The sequence below is a fragment of the Dipteris shenzhenensis genome, chromosome 7 (assembly GCF_047967505.1).
Source record: "Dipteris shenzhenensis isolate YYH24624 ecotype China chromosome 7, Dip_SZ_1.0, whole genome shotgun sequence".
Lineage (NCBI taxonomy): Eukaryota > Viridiplantae > Streptophyta > Polypodiopsida > Gleicheniales > Dipteridaceae > Dipteris > Dipteris shenzhenensis.
The window spans coordinates 53,402,229-53,419,809 of NC_141602.1; the positions used below are offsets into that span (position 1 = coordinate 53,402,229).

Consider the following 17,581-nt stretch of genomic DNA (forward strand, 5'->3'; position numbering starts at 1 on the left):
GCACTGAGGCTTTGGAGGGTTCTCAGGTTCACCCTTCTCAGATCTTGGCTAGTACTTGGACAGATACGGTACACACTCTGATGGCCATTTAGGCAACCATGCAGGGATCATCTCGAGCAGCCTCCTCCAAGAGAGTTACTTTTCTCAGAGATTGGAGAGACTCTCCCTTCTTTGCTGAGACTTCTATAGGGTTGAGTTGGCATTTTCAGCCTCAGCCTTGGTTTCTTTCTACCTCATTCCTCTGAGGTGTTTTTTATTACATGCTTAGCATGTTGTATTTCTGCATAGAGCTTGCTCTAGCAAGTTTCTTTCTTACTTAATAGAAGTCTCTTTTTTGCCCAAAAAAAAAAAATCTTAACTTGTGAACAGTTTCACTGTCATAGAAGAGCAATCTACATCAGGTCAATGATTCACGAAGTCATTTGGGGTCGGAAGTTGACGATGTGGCCTTGTGCTTTTATTGAGAATGTGCCAACTTTCTTAAAGTTACTCAATGTGACTTTTCAAAGAGCTTTTTGCATACAAAGAGAGGAAAAGTTCATGCAGCCCAAGTATCTTGTCGACTTTTGATTTCAAAGAGCTTTTTGCATACAAAGAGAGGAAAGGTTCATGCAGGCCGAGTATCTTGTCGACATTGATTTCTTGAAGAATCACATTTGTTAACGAGTAATATCTCAACATGATTTTACCTTGCAAAGTCACCGATTGACTGATTGCAGCGTGCTGTTTGCATTTGCTATAGTGGAAGGTAGATGCCTGCCAACAAAAGACACAGTCCCCATAGTAATAATTTGTAATCTCTCTCTCTCTCTCTCTCTCTCTCTCTCTCTCTCTCTCTCTCTCTCTCTCTCTGTGTCCCTCTCTCTCTCATTCGCAATATTCCCATTACTAGCCTCACAGAAAAGTGCCTTCCCCATTAGGATTGCCAAAATCTTATGCTCAAGTCGTGGTGCTTCATTTTTTCTAGTTGATGTGCCTTCACATTCACTTTGGGAGTGCGAGGAAGATAGCCTTTTCTAGGTGACCAAGTGATTCCATGCTTTGTGTCAAATGAAGGTAGTGTGGCCAAGGCATCAAGGCAATGGGAGCACATTACTGAGAACCAAAATGGATAAGCAATGAAACAAAGAATGCACAAGGAATTGGAAAGAAAGCCCTCTTGTATTAGCCTCATGGCCCTCTTGTATTAGCCTCTACGAGCAAAAAGGGAATACACAACTGGATCTCCTACTGTATGCTATGCATGGGAGTTGATTTCCCAACAAGATGACCCAGAATCTACGATTTTATATATACAACTTTTGACAATGCATGATGGATATTAGCCACCTACATTTACAACCATTTTGCACCTAAACATCAAAAGGGTAACTGTCGTTACTTGGGCTTTGAATCAAGCCTAACATTCTTGGTGGTCATCGAATACTCTACCCTCACTTTCTTACCATCATTTTGTAGCAGCGTTCAACTTTGGGTTCGGCCCGGTAAAGACGATGTTGACATGTGAAAAGGGGCCATCTCCTACTTTGCCTTGTCTTTTACTTTGTACTTTGCCTAATCCACTACTTTGTTCCTATGCTTGTCATTGTTCGTTGTTGCCCAAACTTTGACCATTTGTCTTTGGGAGTGGAAACCTCCTCGCTTTGTTTAGAGGGTTCAACAATGGTCTCGAGGTGTGGAAAGGTTAGGCAAATTGATTGTAGAAAGCTACAACAACACTATAGTGCAAATATTATGGTCACTACGAAGCTCCCTTTAAATTTTGAAGCATGAAAAACTTTTCTTAGCTTGAATCTTTACAATCCAAATCACACTTGCCTATCATGGAGGAGCAAAGCTTCTGGTCATATCTAAAATTATGCAATGTCTATTCTTTATGGCTTTTGTTAGTGACATCAAAAGGCAAGAAATTTTACTACCTTTAACAAAGCATGCTATCATGATCGAGATCTTCTATGTTGTGTCCTTTTGGCTCTTTGCTGCACTCTGCTTTTAACTAGTAATTTGTACGTCAGGTGTGTTGCTCTACTTTCAGGTGTGTTGCTCTACTTTTTATTAGTCATAGTGCACTCTACTTTCAACTAGTCATTTGTACATCGAGTGGGCCTGCTCAACTCACTTGGCTTAAACAAGCCAAAGACACAGTCATAAATAAGACGCTCAACTCCAAGCTTAGCTCCTCATTACATGCAAAGAAAGAGGTAGCAAAGACATTGTATTTTACATATGGTACTAAACACATATGAAAGAAAGAAAAAAACAAAGATGTATATTAAAGCACTTGGAATCAGCCAATTATTTAGTACTTCAACAAAAGCAAAGGGAATGAGTGTACTCAAGTGCTTCAGAGTTACAAGGTTTCAATCTTTGAATGTCAAACTAGGATGGACAAGGGAGTAGGGGAAATGATGTCAATTCCACAAACTTTAGGTGTAGTGGGCGATGTGTATCCACACTCTAGGCATTGGTGTAGCGAAAGCACCTATAGCAAGACATCCTCACTCAATCTAGCAAGTATTTCTCCTCCTACTTTCCTTGTTTGTATATCATCTCATGGTGTTATTGTTGCCATGAGACTCTTCTACAAGAGCCAAAGGGTGTTGTTACTACAGGTACTAGCACCTATTGTCTAGTCCTATAAGTATGGCTCCTCCATTTCTATTCTGGCAAAGTAGACGTTTGTTCAACTACTCTATGAATCGCCACTACCAATGAAAGTAATAGCATGTGAAATGCTTCCATCCTTTTTATCAAACTAGTCATGCATAAGATAACCTGCCTCCTAAAGTTCTTAAAAGCATCCACGTGTAATCAAGGATGTGCATCCAACAAACTGTTGTGGTCAGAAGAACTTACATAACGGACACCAATAAAGTAAGACTGCTTTGGAGTAGAATTGGAGAAAGAGGCTACTCAAAATGAAATTGTCAGTTTGCAAGTGTGCCAATTGTTCATACAAGGCTTTGTCCCAAGTACAAGGTTTGCAATGTATGTATTGTACTAGGAGCACTTAAAGGTGTTTGGATATAATGATACAATTTTCTATATTGGATATAAAATTGAAAACTAATTAAAGGACTCGCATCAAGAATTATGTCTTTGGTTGACATATTTTTTGAAAACAATTGGTTGGAGCCAATTGCGCTCGCCGCTCTAGAATTATACTTAGCCATTGTCCTCTCAGTTCATCAAATTGCACCTTTGATGTACAAGGGCACATTGGCCATGGCTCTAGCTTTGTGGTGCATGTAGTGGAGGGTTTCGAGCGTCTAATGATAGAGGCAAAATCCAAAATGAGGTTGCCTATTTACAGGTGACAGTGGAAGCTCTATCCTCCTTCACCTAAACTTGAACTCAACCTATGGTAGGATGGGCATTGTAGGTGGGGGAGATGGAGCTTTCATGGAGACTGAGAATGAGGTGGACAATGAGGGGAGGAATTCAAGGGGTCTTCTACTTCCTTACCTCAAAACTACTCTTCTGTGATGAGGTATTTGGTTGAGCTCGTTGCTCTTCTTAGCTATAGTGAATGTTACTCGGCTTCACTTTTCCAACACGATATGCAACTTCAAGAGATTTTGCATTGACATAAGTTCCCCCACCCCCACCCCGCACGCACCCACCCATAGTCCCATAGAGGGGTAACGACCTCTATGGTCGTGCTCTATGATCGTGCAATCTAATTGAGTGATCATGGAGGTGCACATTCTAAAGCTTGGGTTCCAAGAGGAGGAAACCCGAATAAGAAAACCTACAGAGAGAATGATGAAGAGGCCCCCAACTATGGACTGAATCATCCCAAGTCTCCCTACAAACAACAAATAAACAGGCCAAAAAAGGAGCTTCAAATTCGGTTCTAGAAGCCTAAGAGGCAGAGGGTCTAAGCATAAACTATGCTCTCACTAATGAGAAGCAAGGTCAAAACAAAATTCAAATACATGGATACATTGATAGCCACCCGGAAGTCATTCTAGAATGAGTAGGTGCAGAAGGAGAGAAATTTTAGATAGTCCACACCAAGGAAGAAAATCTCAAGGCAGAAGGAGAGAAATTTTAGACAGTCCACACCAAGAAAGAAAATCTCAAGGCAGAAGGAGAGAAATTTTAGACAGTCCACACCAAGGAAGAAAATCTCAAGGCAGACATGGATAAGGTGAGGTAGGAAATGCAAAAGGTTTGGCAATGCTTAGTAGAATGGCAACAAAAGACTTAGACTCTGTTTGTGACCCATTGGCCAAAGAGCCACCAGATTGGGCCCTGAATATGTGGTCTCTTCACTAGGCAATTCACTAACTCTCCTCTTAAAAGACTGTGAGATCCACTATGGAGCCATGAAAGCTTGAGTGCAATTCAAGGTGCTGACATGGCTATCAATGTCTTCTCCCTCTCCATCAAACAAATAGGTCAATCCACATACATCCAATTGTCTTAGCTCCGATTTCAAATGGGCAAAGAGATTATTTGTTCCTCTGAATCACCCTGTCCTGGTGTGTGGAAAAACCTACAGGGTTCTATCATCAATACTCGACTAGGCTAAGTTGTTTTCTGCATATCCTGAGACACCTGTGAAGGACGTAAAGGCTAGCCTAATTCGGCTTAAGAGAAAACATCGACCGAGACATATATGTTTTGCTTTAGGAGGTACCTGACGAGAGAACGTGAATTGCCCAAGTACTTTCTTGCATTGCTTAATCATATTCCTCTCTCCTCTTACTCCTCGGCCTCCTCCCTCTTCCTCCTCCTCGACCTCCTCTTCTCCTCAGCCTCATGATCCTCACCTCCTCCCCTCCTTCCACCTCCCCTCCCTCCTCCTCCTCTCTTCAGGTACCTCCTGAAGCAAACAAATACGGTCTTCATGTTTCGTCAAGGCACCCCGAGGGCATTTTCAAAATTTTGCACGGGCTATCCTACAAAGATGTTGAGGAAAGATGAAGTCGAGCTTCTTCTGGTGTCTAAATCTTGAACATCCTCAGAGGAAGGAGGAGGAGGAGGAGCAGAAGGGAGGGGAGGAGGTGAGGATCAGGATGTCGATAAGAAAAAGGAGGCCGAGGAGGAAGAGGAAGGAGAAACATGAAGACCGTATTTGTTTTCTTTAAGAGGTACCTGATGAGAGACCCTACAGAACCGTCAATAGGTTCACCCCGAGGGCACGTTCAAAAGTTTGCACAAGGTATCCTACTAAGATGTGGAGGTAAGATGAACTCGAGTTGCTTCTGGTCTCTGAATTTTGATAACGCTTCTGAGGCCCCATAGGGATGCAAAGGATCCGTGCATGTAGAACACTTTGTTATTGATTCCACATGTAATAATAAGAGCGTAGTATTTTAGCTTTATTCGCTCTTAGTATTCAAGTTTCTCTTTCAGTATCTTTCGGGTTATGCTTCTGAGTTAGTAGTAGTTGCATATGTAGAATACAACTAATTTACTTCATTGGTATCAAAGCAACATTTGTGGAAATGGAAACCAAGGTGAAATTGACAAAACTCGTGGTCTTCACAAATACAAACTTCCCAACATGGCAACTTAGTGTGCAACTCTTTTATATGGTGAAGGGTCTTTGGTCAGTGGTCTGGAGGACGGAACGGCAAAGGCCAATTTTCTCTTGTTTTGTGAAGGGCATTTTGGTTTCGTCTTTATGTAAAGGAACACTTTGTTTTGTGATTTTCAAAGTTTGACGAACTTTTTCTCGTCACTGTTCATGTGCCTTTGCCACTGCTTCAATTTTAATGGGGGGAAGCGAACCTGACCACGACCTTGAATGAGTTTGGTGGAGAATCATGGGAAGATGATAAGTCGTCAACCATAGCATAGAAGGTGGGTTTTGGAGTTGTCTCCATTCGAAGAGTGATTCAACAACTCGTACCCATGGTACTTGCGTAATCTTCACAATAGTTTCCACTACTCCGATTCCAAGCAAAATCACCTTAGTAGTCTTTCATTAAAGCTTGGTGCCTTTGTAATGCTTCTGTTACTCCAACACGCCCCGTAGGGATGCAAAGTACTTTACTAATTCCACATGCAATAACAACATAGTGTTTTAGCTTTATTTGCTCTTCGTATTTAGGTTCTCTTTTAATATCTTTCGTGTTATGTTTGTAATTGTCACTTTTACCTATAGTATAAATAGACCACCTCACAAAGTTGGTGATGTCTTCTTGGTTCATAGACTTAACGCTAACCCCACTTCTGCTCTGAAAGCATCTTCCTTGTTCTTTTCTCATCCACACATCTTTGCTTAGAGGCTTTTCTAGGTTGCTCTCCACAGGTGCTCTGTTACCTCGTTTGGTTGGTTTGCAAGTAGGCAAATGATCTTCTTGTCCGTGCTATCCTTGCATGGGATAAGGGTCTCTAGCATTATTTTGTTTAAAGCAATGTTACAAGTGCCATATTTTGAAAGGGGGATTGCACATGAGGCTCTAAAAACTTGATTTGAGGTTCATAGAGGCTTGAATGTTTGGGTGGAGAGGGATGTAGCATACAAATAAACTAACCGTGGTGACCTTGATGGATCTTCAAGTTGATGCAAGGTTATGGAGCCAAAGCTGTTTTGGGACATGGACTACTAATGGGTCTAATCTAAAAAATTCTTGATCTACACAAACCTGTATCGGAGTTCCATAGGATTTGTTCCACCAGGTTTGTAAATTTGTGTTTCAATTGTCTAGGCATTCAGAAATAACATTCGCTCTACAAAACTTCAAGAATTTGCGAGATTCCCCGGGAAAAATTATTTGGTGACCTAATTAACTCAATTAGCCTAACCTAAAACCCCCTAACCTAATCTAATTAATTAGCCTAATTAACTCAATTAGCCTTGCCTCTCACACCCTCGCCCTCGTCGTCCCCCTCGACCATCCACTCACCTCCAACTCTCGCCTCTCGATGACACCCTCCAATGGTTGCAGAAACAGGCCGCTCTCTCCATCGCACCCTGCCCCCTCTCTCATCGCTCACCCCTCCCCCCCCCCCTCCCGTGCGTCTTCTGTAGCCCCATTTGAGGCACCCTTTCATATGCATCTTCTTCAAGCCATGAGGGGGCGTCTCTATCGTCATCTCCACTGAGGAGAAGCTGCGAGCAAGGCACCTACTGCCTCAAACTGATGCAGGACAGCTGATGCAGGACAGCAGCAAAACTACAAGCTCTGCAGAAACATCAAGAGAAGTGCGAAGAGGAGGGGAGAGAAGGCAAGGGCGAGGAAATGTTGAGGAAGAGGAGAGGTGAGGAAGCTCCCAGAGAAGATTAGGCGTTGACAAGGATGAGGCTGGGCATATGCGAGGTGATCAGCAGGAGCAGGAGCGAGTGGCCATGGGGGATGGCGCAACGGCTTGTGAGAGATGCAGCAAGCGATGGCACGGGAGGAGATTTTTAAAGGAGATCTAGACCTCACATCTAGAAATATCTTTAATTTTTTGGTTGTAGCTTAGGTTCTGAGCCCTTCCTTTTAACCCCTCACTTTCCCCTAGACAAATTAATCGATTTTTTTCTCTCGTAGTCCCCCTATTCAGTTACATCGGCCTCTGATGTAGATACTCCCCCTTTGGACCAGATTCTCAAGGCCTTGACTACTCTACATTGTTTTCAACGTACACCGTTCAGGCATTGCTGTTTTTAATGTAACGCATTCTATCATATCAGTTGTAACAGCGTAAAAATGAGATGAATGGCCACAAAAGGATAACATGAAATCTGCATGCTTTGAAGGAAATCGGTTGTATTCAACACATGCAACAACTACTCACTCAATGTCATCAAGTCAGAATAATTGATGAGCTCTTTGGACTACAGAAGTGTTACACTTGAGACGCAGCTAAACTGTAATCTGAATGTGACAGAAAATAAATAATAAATCCGCCACATGCAAACCCTATGCTGAAAGCAATAGTTAGGACTGAATTTTTTATGAGCTGTAAGACTGCTGGTTCGACCTGATCCAAAATATACCATCTATGTATTGAACACAAGGCTTCAACAGAGGCTTCAATCTATAGAATCATGAAGTCCTTTCCAAAAAATGTATCGTAGCAAATCACAAACAGAAGCCTGCACTGCAGAGACTCACTAAATTTTTTTATCTTAAGAGATCAAAAGACCTTTTATGACCCTGGAGCACTCAAACAAAGCATGTCACTCTCTCCTTTGCACTTCTGAGTCCTGACATGACTTCGCAAGGAAACTCATGCCATACCCTGTTGATATGATCATCTGCAATCCTGGATAGTACTGGCTTGTGGATGAGTAGCCTTATGCAATATCAGGATTCTGATGCTGCAGGTGGAACACCAAATATCCTCAAGTTTCTGTCAGTAGTTCCAACAGCCAAATAATTTGCATCTGGACCGAATCGAACACTGGTAACTTTGCCTGCAAACACAGAGGATTTAGATCTATGGAAAAATGGGTATATAGCCCTGGGCAAAGTTGTCCATGTACAAACCTGCTCCTGATAAATCTGGCAGAACCTTGATGGTGTTCCAGTCCTGTTTGACACCTGCAACTTGATAAACCCTGCGGGAACCAGATAATAAACTCGGTCAGCTAAACACGAAGTGTTTTGAGTATAAGAAATTCTTACATCCGAGAACCCCTACCTTTGTAAACGTATCCATCAAATGGAAGGTGGTTATCATATTAACTGAGCACAAAACTCGTAGGTGCTCGAGAAATATTGTGTGTTTTCCATCAATTGTTCATTATTGAAGGAATAAGCAGATGTCTGATTTATTCCCATTTCTCTTCGAGTCTATGCCCAAACCTCTCTCTCTCTCTCTCTCTCTCTCTCTCTCTCTCTCTCTCTCTCGCTGTGCAGATGTGACAATGCACTCAAGATTACAGCAAGGGGGCTCCCTGAAGGCTGGTACAGAGAGCACGGTTGACATGTAGATGCACACATGGAAGAATCAAATATCTTTCGTTCGAGGCTGCGCCGCTATTGTACCGTATGTGGCATCGTTCCATACATATGTACGATCGTATGGTTGACATTATGGTGCACTGTACAGATGCTTGACGTACGTGCTTCGTGTACACAGTGCCACAAGCGATGCAGTTCTCAGTTCTCACTTGTAAATCAAGGCCATCTATCTTGGGCTCCCCTTTGGACTTTCTTATGTGCATACGCATCTACAAGCGTATTCTAATCCCTGTCTTGATTTGGGTATAAGATCTTGAATGTAAATTTGCTGAACCTTCTTGCATCGGGTACTGAGTCTGCGTGGTGGTACAACATATGAATAGCCAAGAAGAAGCCATCAAGGACAAACTGAATGCCTTGACAAAGCTAGATGAAGTTAAGCTGAGGGTAGCCTAGACACAAGGAATCATCCACAGGTGGAGGAAGGCATGGCATGATGGCCACATCAAAAGGAAAAAATTCAAAGATGGCATGTTGGCACTCCTCTATAGTTCACCATTAAGAAAAAACTAAGCAAAACCTACAACATTACGAATGGACAGGGCCATACCAAATCAAAACATGCTTCAATAATGGCATGGTGCCTCTTGAAGACCTCAATAGAGCAAAGCTACCGAAGCGAGTCCATGGAATGAAGATCAAGATATTTTGGCCACAATCCAGGTTCATGCAAGAAGTTGGCATTGAGGCACAAAACCTTATTGTATTATTTTCCTTTTTTGAAATCTTAACTGTGCAAATAAGATAGAAGTTGTGAAGCATGTAATTTGCCGTTTTATCTTTTGTATGTCGCAATGGGAAACTTTTATCAATATTGTAGCTCAAGTTGAAGCTCCTCTATGCACAATGAATGCCCAGCATATATTGACAAGTAGCTTGTCTCAATTGATTGAACACACTCAAAACTCCACATGAATCATAAGGCATTATGGCCAACATATGGATGCATTATTCTCACATATGGATCGGTCGATGTCTGCAAAGAGGGTTAAATAATATGCTTATCTCTTCTTGCAATGCAGGTGCACCTTGGCTACCTATAATGTTGAATAGGATGTGGGGGTGGAAAAGTTTGTGCGACTAATGATAGAGAACACATCTTATTTTACCACTGGGGTTTTTTAAGCCATGCAACAGCAAGAATCCATGAGTGGCTCCACGTTATGTTTCTTGGTGGGGGAAGACTACAGAGCTACAAAAGTTGGCCATCAAAATCTTATCATATGTTTCAAGTTTCTACATTTAAGGTCTAGCCTCTAACTCTATGCCCTTGCCATTTACGTCGAACCATCTCTTGCTGAGGCACGAGATGTGGTACCCATAATCTATATATCCGGTGGGTCATATCAAGAGTGACACCTTTGCTCGACTGGTCTCCTCCGAGTAGAGCAGTGATGGGATGGACCTCTATCATGCATGTTCTGGTCAGCTCATGGGACGAGACCCACATCTGTCCGATGGCAATCCTCAGTGCGTGTGAGACCCGTCTGTCCTCCAAATATTGGGGCCTGATAATCACTCCATCCTTTGATACTCTCAAGAAGTGAGCATAATAGAACTAGATCTTGAAGGGAAACTCCTGGTTCCCTTCCCCAAATCCGTGATGTATAGAGTTGGAGAGATCCAACCCTATGGAGGTCCATCTGAATATCTTGACTATCAATCCATCTCGTTATGCATGCGTACTAGGATGTGCTAACTCCACTCTTGACGAGTCGCCTAGATGACTCTAATGCCAACCTCAGCAGCCTCTAACTAGGTAAGGCCACCCTATGAAGATATGTCATTGTCTAAAAGATGGTATCAAGCTGAAGTGATGTCACAACAAACTCTGCATGTATGATCTTAGGTAGGACCAAGGGCTTATTGCAGATCATCCTGGATCCCATAGTAACTTGAATCTCCGTCACTCGGATGCCAATGGGTCGCTCCTCCAAAAGCTACATACATGGCTGTCGACATCATAAGTGTGTCAAAAAGCCAGCTCTTCGTCGAGGTGTTCTTGAAGTGTGCCTCAAAGCACTATCGCTCTAGTCGAGCCAAAGCTCCCTGCCCTTGTGTGAGTTGTGCCCTGGCTCCATGAGCCATCATGAAAACTGGCCCCGTGAAGATTGGCCCTACATAGGTGTATGACTGCACAATCTCTACCAGCTCCCCTCGGTAAGTGAAGCTGTGTCGATGAAGTACTATCCAGAAGGCATTGAAGTCTGAAGATCATTACCTTGGTCTTGCCAAGATTGACTGCCAAGTCTCTCTCTCTCTCTCTCTGCAAAACACCTCTAGGACCTCTAGGTGTCTCTATAGGCTGGCCATTGAAGAGAAAATGAGCACTATGTCATATGCATACAAAAGTATCTATATCATCAGATCGTAAGCGAGGATCCCTCCCTTACTAGGCAATCAATGAAAGTCATGATCTCATCAATGTAGAGCCCAAAGAGTGTTTATAAGAGGCCCCCAGATCATGTCCCCTGGGATCTGCATCTCCTAGCGTCTCCTAATCATACGGGCACGCGGGACTATGTCAAAGGGCTTCTGAAAGTCTACAAAGCATGCTCAGACTTTCTAGGATCTCAATCTCACCTCGCCCGTCAGTAGCATTTGAAGGTAAAATGCTAGATCCGACATAGAGAATTCATTCGAGAACTCTATAGTATTGTCTACGCTTTGAAGACGTGCGGCCGCCAATTTTAAGGTACTAATTTGAAATCTTAGACGAAGAGAGTACCAAGTGATAGTGAAATTAGCTTGAATAAAAAGACTAAAAGGCTAGACAAACTAAATTGACGTAGGAGTTTGATATCCAACTAAGATATCGTTAAAAAATGCATCCTTCAAGTATAAATACTCGAAAATGTGGAGAGATGGATAGAGGGGTCCATAGAAGAGGGAGGGGGGGGATGCCACCTGTGAAAGTTACTATGAAAGGGATCCTACGGAGGCTACATCTATTAAATTATCTTATTGTTTCAACGCCAATGGTTGATGTTGAAGAACGAATATCAAAACTTTGTGAAAGTAGAGGCAATTTTCAAGATGAGATAATTGTCACTATGGTTGGTGAAGCAGCTATACTTACTCTACGATGGTAGAACTTCTATTCCGGATCATAAAGACATTGGGCACCAATTTTTTTAAGAGTGTCATTACAGTCCGAGTTGCAGAGCATCCAACATTTCTAAAGACATATGCTCTTTTAAAGAGATGTAGTGTGCATCTAGTATTTTAGGTTATTCATAAAGAAATGACGACTTGAATGATAGTCTAGTAGGATCAACTCTTAGGAAATGTTACAACACTAGCAATATGGGTGTAGATTATTTCATGATGACTCTATAATAAGATGTGAAACATGCATCAGAAACTGGAAACCAGTCCTTAGAACAGCCTGGAAATGCTTACCTTATATCAGACCCAGCTATTGCAAGATAGCTTCCACTGAAATCGAATTCCACTGCGAAGACAGTACTAAATTTTAGAGCTCCAGGGCAAAAATAATTTGTTCAAAGGGCAATGAACCATATTGTTTTGAAAAGTGTACAACGGAAATTTTTTACTGCATAAATCAATCAATCGTACTAAGTTAAACAGAAAATTGGCAAGCCAACCTGCATTTGTTGGGGTGTTGGAATCATATGGAGTGAAAGAGCGAAAGTTCTTCAGCTTCCGCAAATCCCATAACTTCACACCATCATGTGCAGCTGTCTGCAAAAAGTCCCAGGCAAAAAATATCAGTTGCTGCAATTTCACGAAAATGACGTCAGGGCAGAATGTGACACAAATATACATGCGGAACCTATATTCACAAAAATACAGTAGGGCTTTTTATAGACCCAAAAACAAGATGCAAGCACAAAAGGCTAGGTAATCTTTGCATGAGTTGTGGGAAAAATTACATAATCACAACATCAACTCTATGAGCATTGTCTTCTACTTTTATTTGGGACCAATGAGTCCACTTTTGTCTTCTTGCATGTTACAGCCCTTAACAGATCCATGACACTGAACATATGATGTCTGCCTGTGCCTTTTATTTTATGATTGTCCTGCATGTGCTCATTGTCCTGCAATATCAGTGAGGCAATAGCCTGAATAGAGCTTAGTAGATAGGGGTGGACTTCTGTTGTGAGGTTATTAGCTATTGTTCTTTCAAGGGGAAGCTCGAACATCAAGAGGTAAGTTCTTATTGGGTGGCAGCAACAGCTCCCCATAGATAGGGACTATGAGCTATTGGAGGTGCTGGGCTATTAACCTGCCCTAAGTAGGGCAGTTCCACGACTAACAAACTCACTACTTGGAAGTAATACTTCACGGAAATGCTCTACAAAAACATGTACTCCACATCGCCACCACTGATTCTTGGGGCTCTACATATAAACAAGAAATTAACTCAATGGACAGCCACGGAATGCAGAAATACCTTGGGGAAGGCATATCAACATTTAAACGACATCTAATCTGCAAAATCAAAACTAGTTCACATGATCTCGAGGTAGAGAACGGTATAAGGCCAAGGCCACGGATTCCCAAAGAGGAAAGAACCAGCAAAATCTGCCCCATAGGGGAGGTAGAAAATGAACAGAATGTACTTTTAAGGTGTAGAGCCAGAGAAGGCTATGGGGACAGCAGAGATCTAAAAAATCTGCTGGAGCAGCCAGCCAAAAAGCTAGGAAGCTACCTGAAAAAAGATTTTAGAACATTGCAATAAGATTCTAGATCTAGTGCACAAGCTAGCCCAACAAGTACTCATACATGACGAGTTTGTAATGTTTTCTCTCACTGGATGTAAGGGATCACTATTAGTTAATAGTGATCGCCAGTCCCATAGATCTTGAAGGGTCTCCCACGGAGTTTAATACAATCAAATCATCTCTCTCTCTCTCTCTCTCTCTCTCTCTCTCTCTCTCTCTCTCTCTCTATCTATCTATCTAGCCAAAAAGCTAGGAAGTTACTTAAAATAAGTTTTGGAACACCGCAACAAAATACTGCGGCTAGCACACAAGCTGGCACCGATGTATTCTCCATACGTTACCATACGCATATGTCATACGAGTACGGAAGTATAATTGGAGTATGGTTCAGCCCCTCGGGCTGAAACATACATGACCCTAATTTTACCCCCAAAAAAACAGAAAAATATACATTGTACATATTAAATAGACATAGAGCTACAAAACTTGAAACTTGTATTAATTTTAAAGTCATGACTCATGAATCATAAAAGAGTCCAGCCTCCAAAGACCATAGTTGTCTAGATTCTGATACATAGTGTCGATGATAGATCATAGATCATTACTATACCAAGACATCATGATCAAAGGAAGTAGGTACTACACCAAAACATCAAAGGCAAAACGTCATATAAGAAAAGGCTGCCACAGCTAGGAAATCAAGCTGAAGCCTGAAGCCTGAAATGCATCACGATTCAGAAACGATGAGGCTCAAGCCTCAAGCTGCATCCTCATCCTCTAGCTCATCCTCATCCTCTTGCTCATCAGCATCAGTGCCCTCATCCTCCTCCTCCTGATCACTATCATCCTCATCTGCATTGTCATGGGACTCAAAAGACTGAGCTGCTTGAAGCTGCAGCAACATCCATCCTTCTTGTAACAATAGGGGCTGCAATCTCTTCTCCCTCCGTATCCGCTTGCAAAGCGAGCAGCCTATGATCATCCTTCTCCTTGTTAATCATTTCCAAGGTCACTTCTATCTTCTCAAATCCCCTTTCCTTGATTTTGAATGAGACTTTAATTAGTATGGATGTATACTAATTTCTTCAAAGCATCCTATTCCTTCTTTTAGTATGGATAAGAGAGCGCTCGAAGAGACAACCGCTGCAAATTTGGTATGTGAGCCCCAAATGTCTCCCCACCATTTCACCCCTTGGTGCAATCTCTTTTCATCCGTCGCAATCGCATGTGTAAATGTGCCTGACATCATCACATAAGGTGCCCCGGCTCTCAACATCATACTTTGTGTACTGCTTTATGACATCCATCCACCCATCATGCAACTCCTTGTCACCATCTAGATTTTTCTCTCTCCAAATAGGATGGAGAACAAAACATAGAGTGCATCCTATCCCACCTATCAACACACAAGGCTCTAACATCAGTCAATCCCATCAATAGTTGCTATTTCTCCACCATCCAATCAGTGAGCTCATATACAACTTACAAGTCCCATGGTAGCCCCTTACCTATCAGCAAGACGAAGGATCTTCAAAATAGGTGCACAAAGCTTCACAATGAATCTTGTAAGTTGCATCCTGCCAAAATGAAGCACCCAATATAATAGAAGACACCTGTTGTGCTTTCACAGTGTGTGGCATCTTCTTCCTGCAATACTTATCACTGACAACCATGCGGCACAATCCATTGTATACCCTCTCACCCAACAAGTTTGCTAACATGATAAACATGTAAGCATAGTCACAAGAAACGTTTCTAGAAACATTTCTAGATTTTGCTAGGCGTTTCGTCTAGAAACAGGTTTAAAATATTAGTTTTATATGAATTATATGTATAACATAGATTATTATCTTCAGATTCCCATAGGCCCGCGAGGCCTTTTGCGGACGTTTATATTTCTTTCTTTCTCTCTGAAAAGAGCTCTCAAATACGCATATACACATTGAGCACTCTCAAAAAATTCAAGACACATGTGACAAGTTGTACTACGAAGTTTCGCTCAACGTTTTGTCTAGAAACATTTCTAAGTGTTACGCATGCTAGAAACGCGTTTTTTGGTTACACTGTATATAAGCAAGCCGTGTTTATGCAGGTTTCATCAATTCCTTCTTGCTGAAATTTCTATACATTGCTAATACGATGTCTCTCCGCATAACAAATGAAACAATCATGTTAGCATGTACTAACACTGGTTTCACCCATATAAGCTTTCCAATGACCTTAAATAGGAGGTCAAGGCAATGGCATGTGCATCGTGTAGAAACTATGGGGCCACTCTTCCTCCACCACTTCACCTGCTCGCACACAATTAGATGCATTGTCCATACACACCTGCACCACATTTTCAGCTCCAACATCAAGAATGGCATCTTTCAATGTCCCAAAAATGTAATCCCCTGACTTATACTGCCCACTTGTGTCCATTGACTTCAAGAAGGCCCGCACACAGTTAGATGCATTGTCCATACACACCTACATCACATGTTCAGCCCCAACATCAAGAATGGCATCTTTCAATATCCCAAAAATGTACTCCCCTGACTTATACTGCCTACTTGTGTCCACTGACTTCAAGAAGGCTCAACCAAAAATGCATGAGACTATGATATTGATTATAGGCCGACACCGAGTGTCAGACCAGCCATTACAAGTTATGTTGTAGCCATTATTTTTCCACTTATCTCGGGGCTATAGCATCTCTTGATCTATGCATATTGCTTCATTATTTCGCTCCTTCGTGCGCAAAATGTTATAGGATGCAGGCTAACTTGGCCAACCATCTCCAAAAAATAAGGGTTCCTCACCTCCCAATGAGGAATGTCCTTTGTAAAGAAAAAGCAACGACAAAGAGCTACATCCTTCCGTGCCTGTGACTCCCATGCCTTGGCCAAGGCTCCCTTTGACTTCTTATGTTTCTTTTATTTTGGCCCATATGTAGATGCACTTCCGCTTGCAATACCACTCACTGAGGCATCCCCCAAATTTGCATCAATCTGTGCTACAACCGTTTTCCAAGCTACCTTTGCCTGCAATCTTTGACAAGTATCTTTCACACTTTTTAGAGGAGCGGTACACTTCCCCAAGTGCAAGAAAATGTGCCCTTATGCGGGTCAGTCCTCCATCCCATTTATGAGGGCAGTACTTGCATTGACAAGTGTACTGGCCCTTCCCTCCAAATTCCCATTCCGGTCCTTTTTGTCTTCCCATTTGCAGACCTGCAAGCTGCAAATTTGCAAAAGAGGGCAAATAAGACAAAGGAGCAATTCGTAAAAGAGGACTCGAAGCCACGTTGAAGATCTCACTAGAGAACTTAGAAGAAAGCAGCCATAGCTATTGAAAATTTGGAAAAGAGAGCAACTATAGCCATATCTTGACGCTTGCTCCAACTTCCAACGCAGGTAGCGTACAAATCGCAAGAGTTGAGGCAACCTCCAATGCAGCCTTATGCAAGCAGCTGTACAATGACTTTTGGAGCAAGTAGAGGCTGCACAAGGGCTGGAGATGCAAGGCGTAGGGCTAGTTGAAGAAAGGGGCAAAGCGTTGCTTATATGGGCCCTTGAGACCAGCCTTGAAGCCAACCACAACCAAGTCGACCAACAGTCGGAACTCAAGATGAGTCACGAACAACTAGGAGCAGTCGGGAGTCGGGACAATACGGATTGTAGGCGTACGGATTGGGAGTGCCATTGCCTTCAGAATCTTGTCCATGATACTTCCGACATGCAACAGAGCATGGCTCTAAGGTTTGGACACCCGATTTTTCCCTTCAAAGAAAGGCGCGTAAAAAAGGCCGTACGAAAAAACTTTCTGTACACATACAGGCCGAACTATGGCTGGCACAACAAGTACTAAATGTGTAAATTTTTTGTGAGAAGCTTGTTTCACTGGATGTAAAAGACCACTATTAGTTTCATAATGGTCACCAGTCCCATAGATCCTGAAGAGTCTCGCGCGGACTTTAATACAATCATATCCGAT

At 42.3% G+C, this 17,581-nt stretch overlaps 1 protein-coding gene across 1 annotated transcript in view; it reads right to left on the bottom strand.

Annotated features, from left to right (window-relative positions):
* Positions 1-7,711: 7,711 nt before the first annotated feature.
* LOC147900497 (pre-mRNA-processing factor 19-like) overlaps positions 7,712-17,581 on the bottom strand; it is an 82,796-nt gene continuing 72,926 nt past the window's right edge. The window contains exons 15-18 of the mRNA XM_087376982.1: positions 12,521-12,617; positions 12,315-12,366; positions 8,436-8,506; positions 7,712-8,362 (exon numbers count right to left, since the gene is read on the bottom strand). Coding sequence (XP_087233108.1) covers positions 8,253-8,362; positions 8,436-8,506; positions 12,315-12,366; positions 12,521-12,617 — 330 coding nt within the window. The 3' untranslated portion in view covers positions 7,712-8,252. The remainder of the gene's footprint in view (positions 8,363-8,435; positions 8,507-12,314; positions 12,367-12,520; positions 12,618-17,581) is intronic.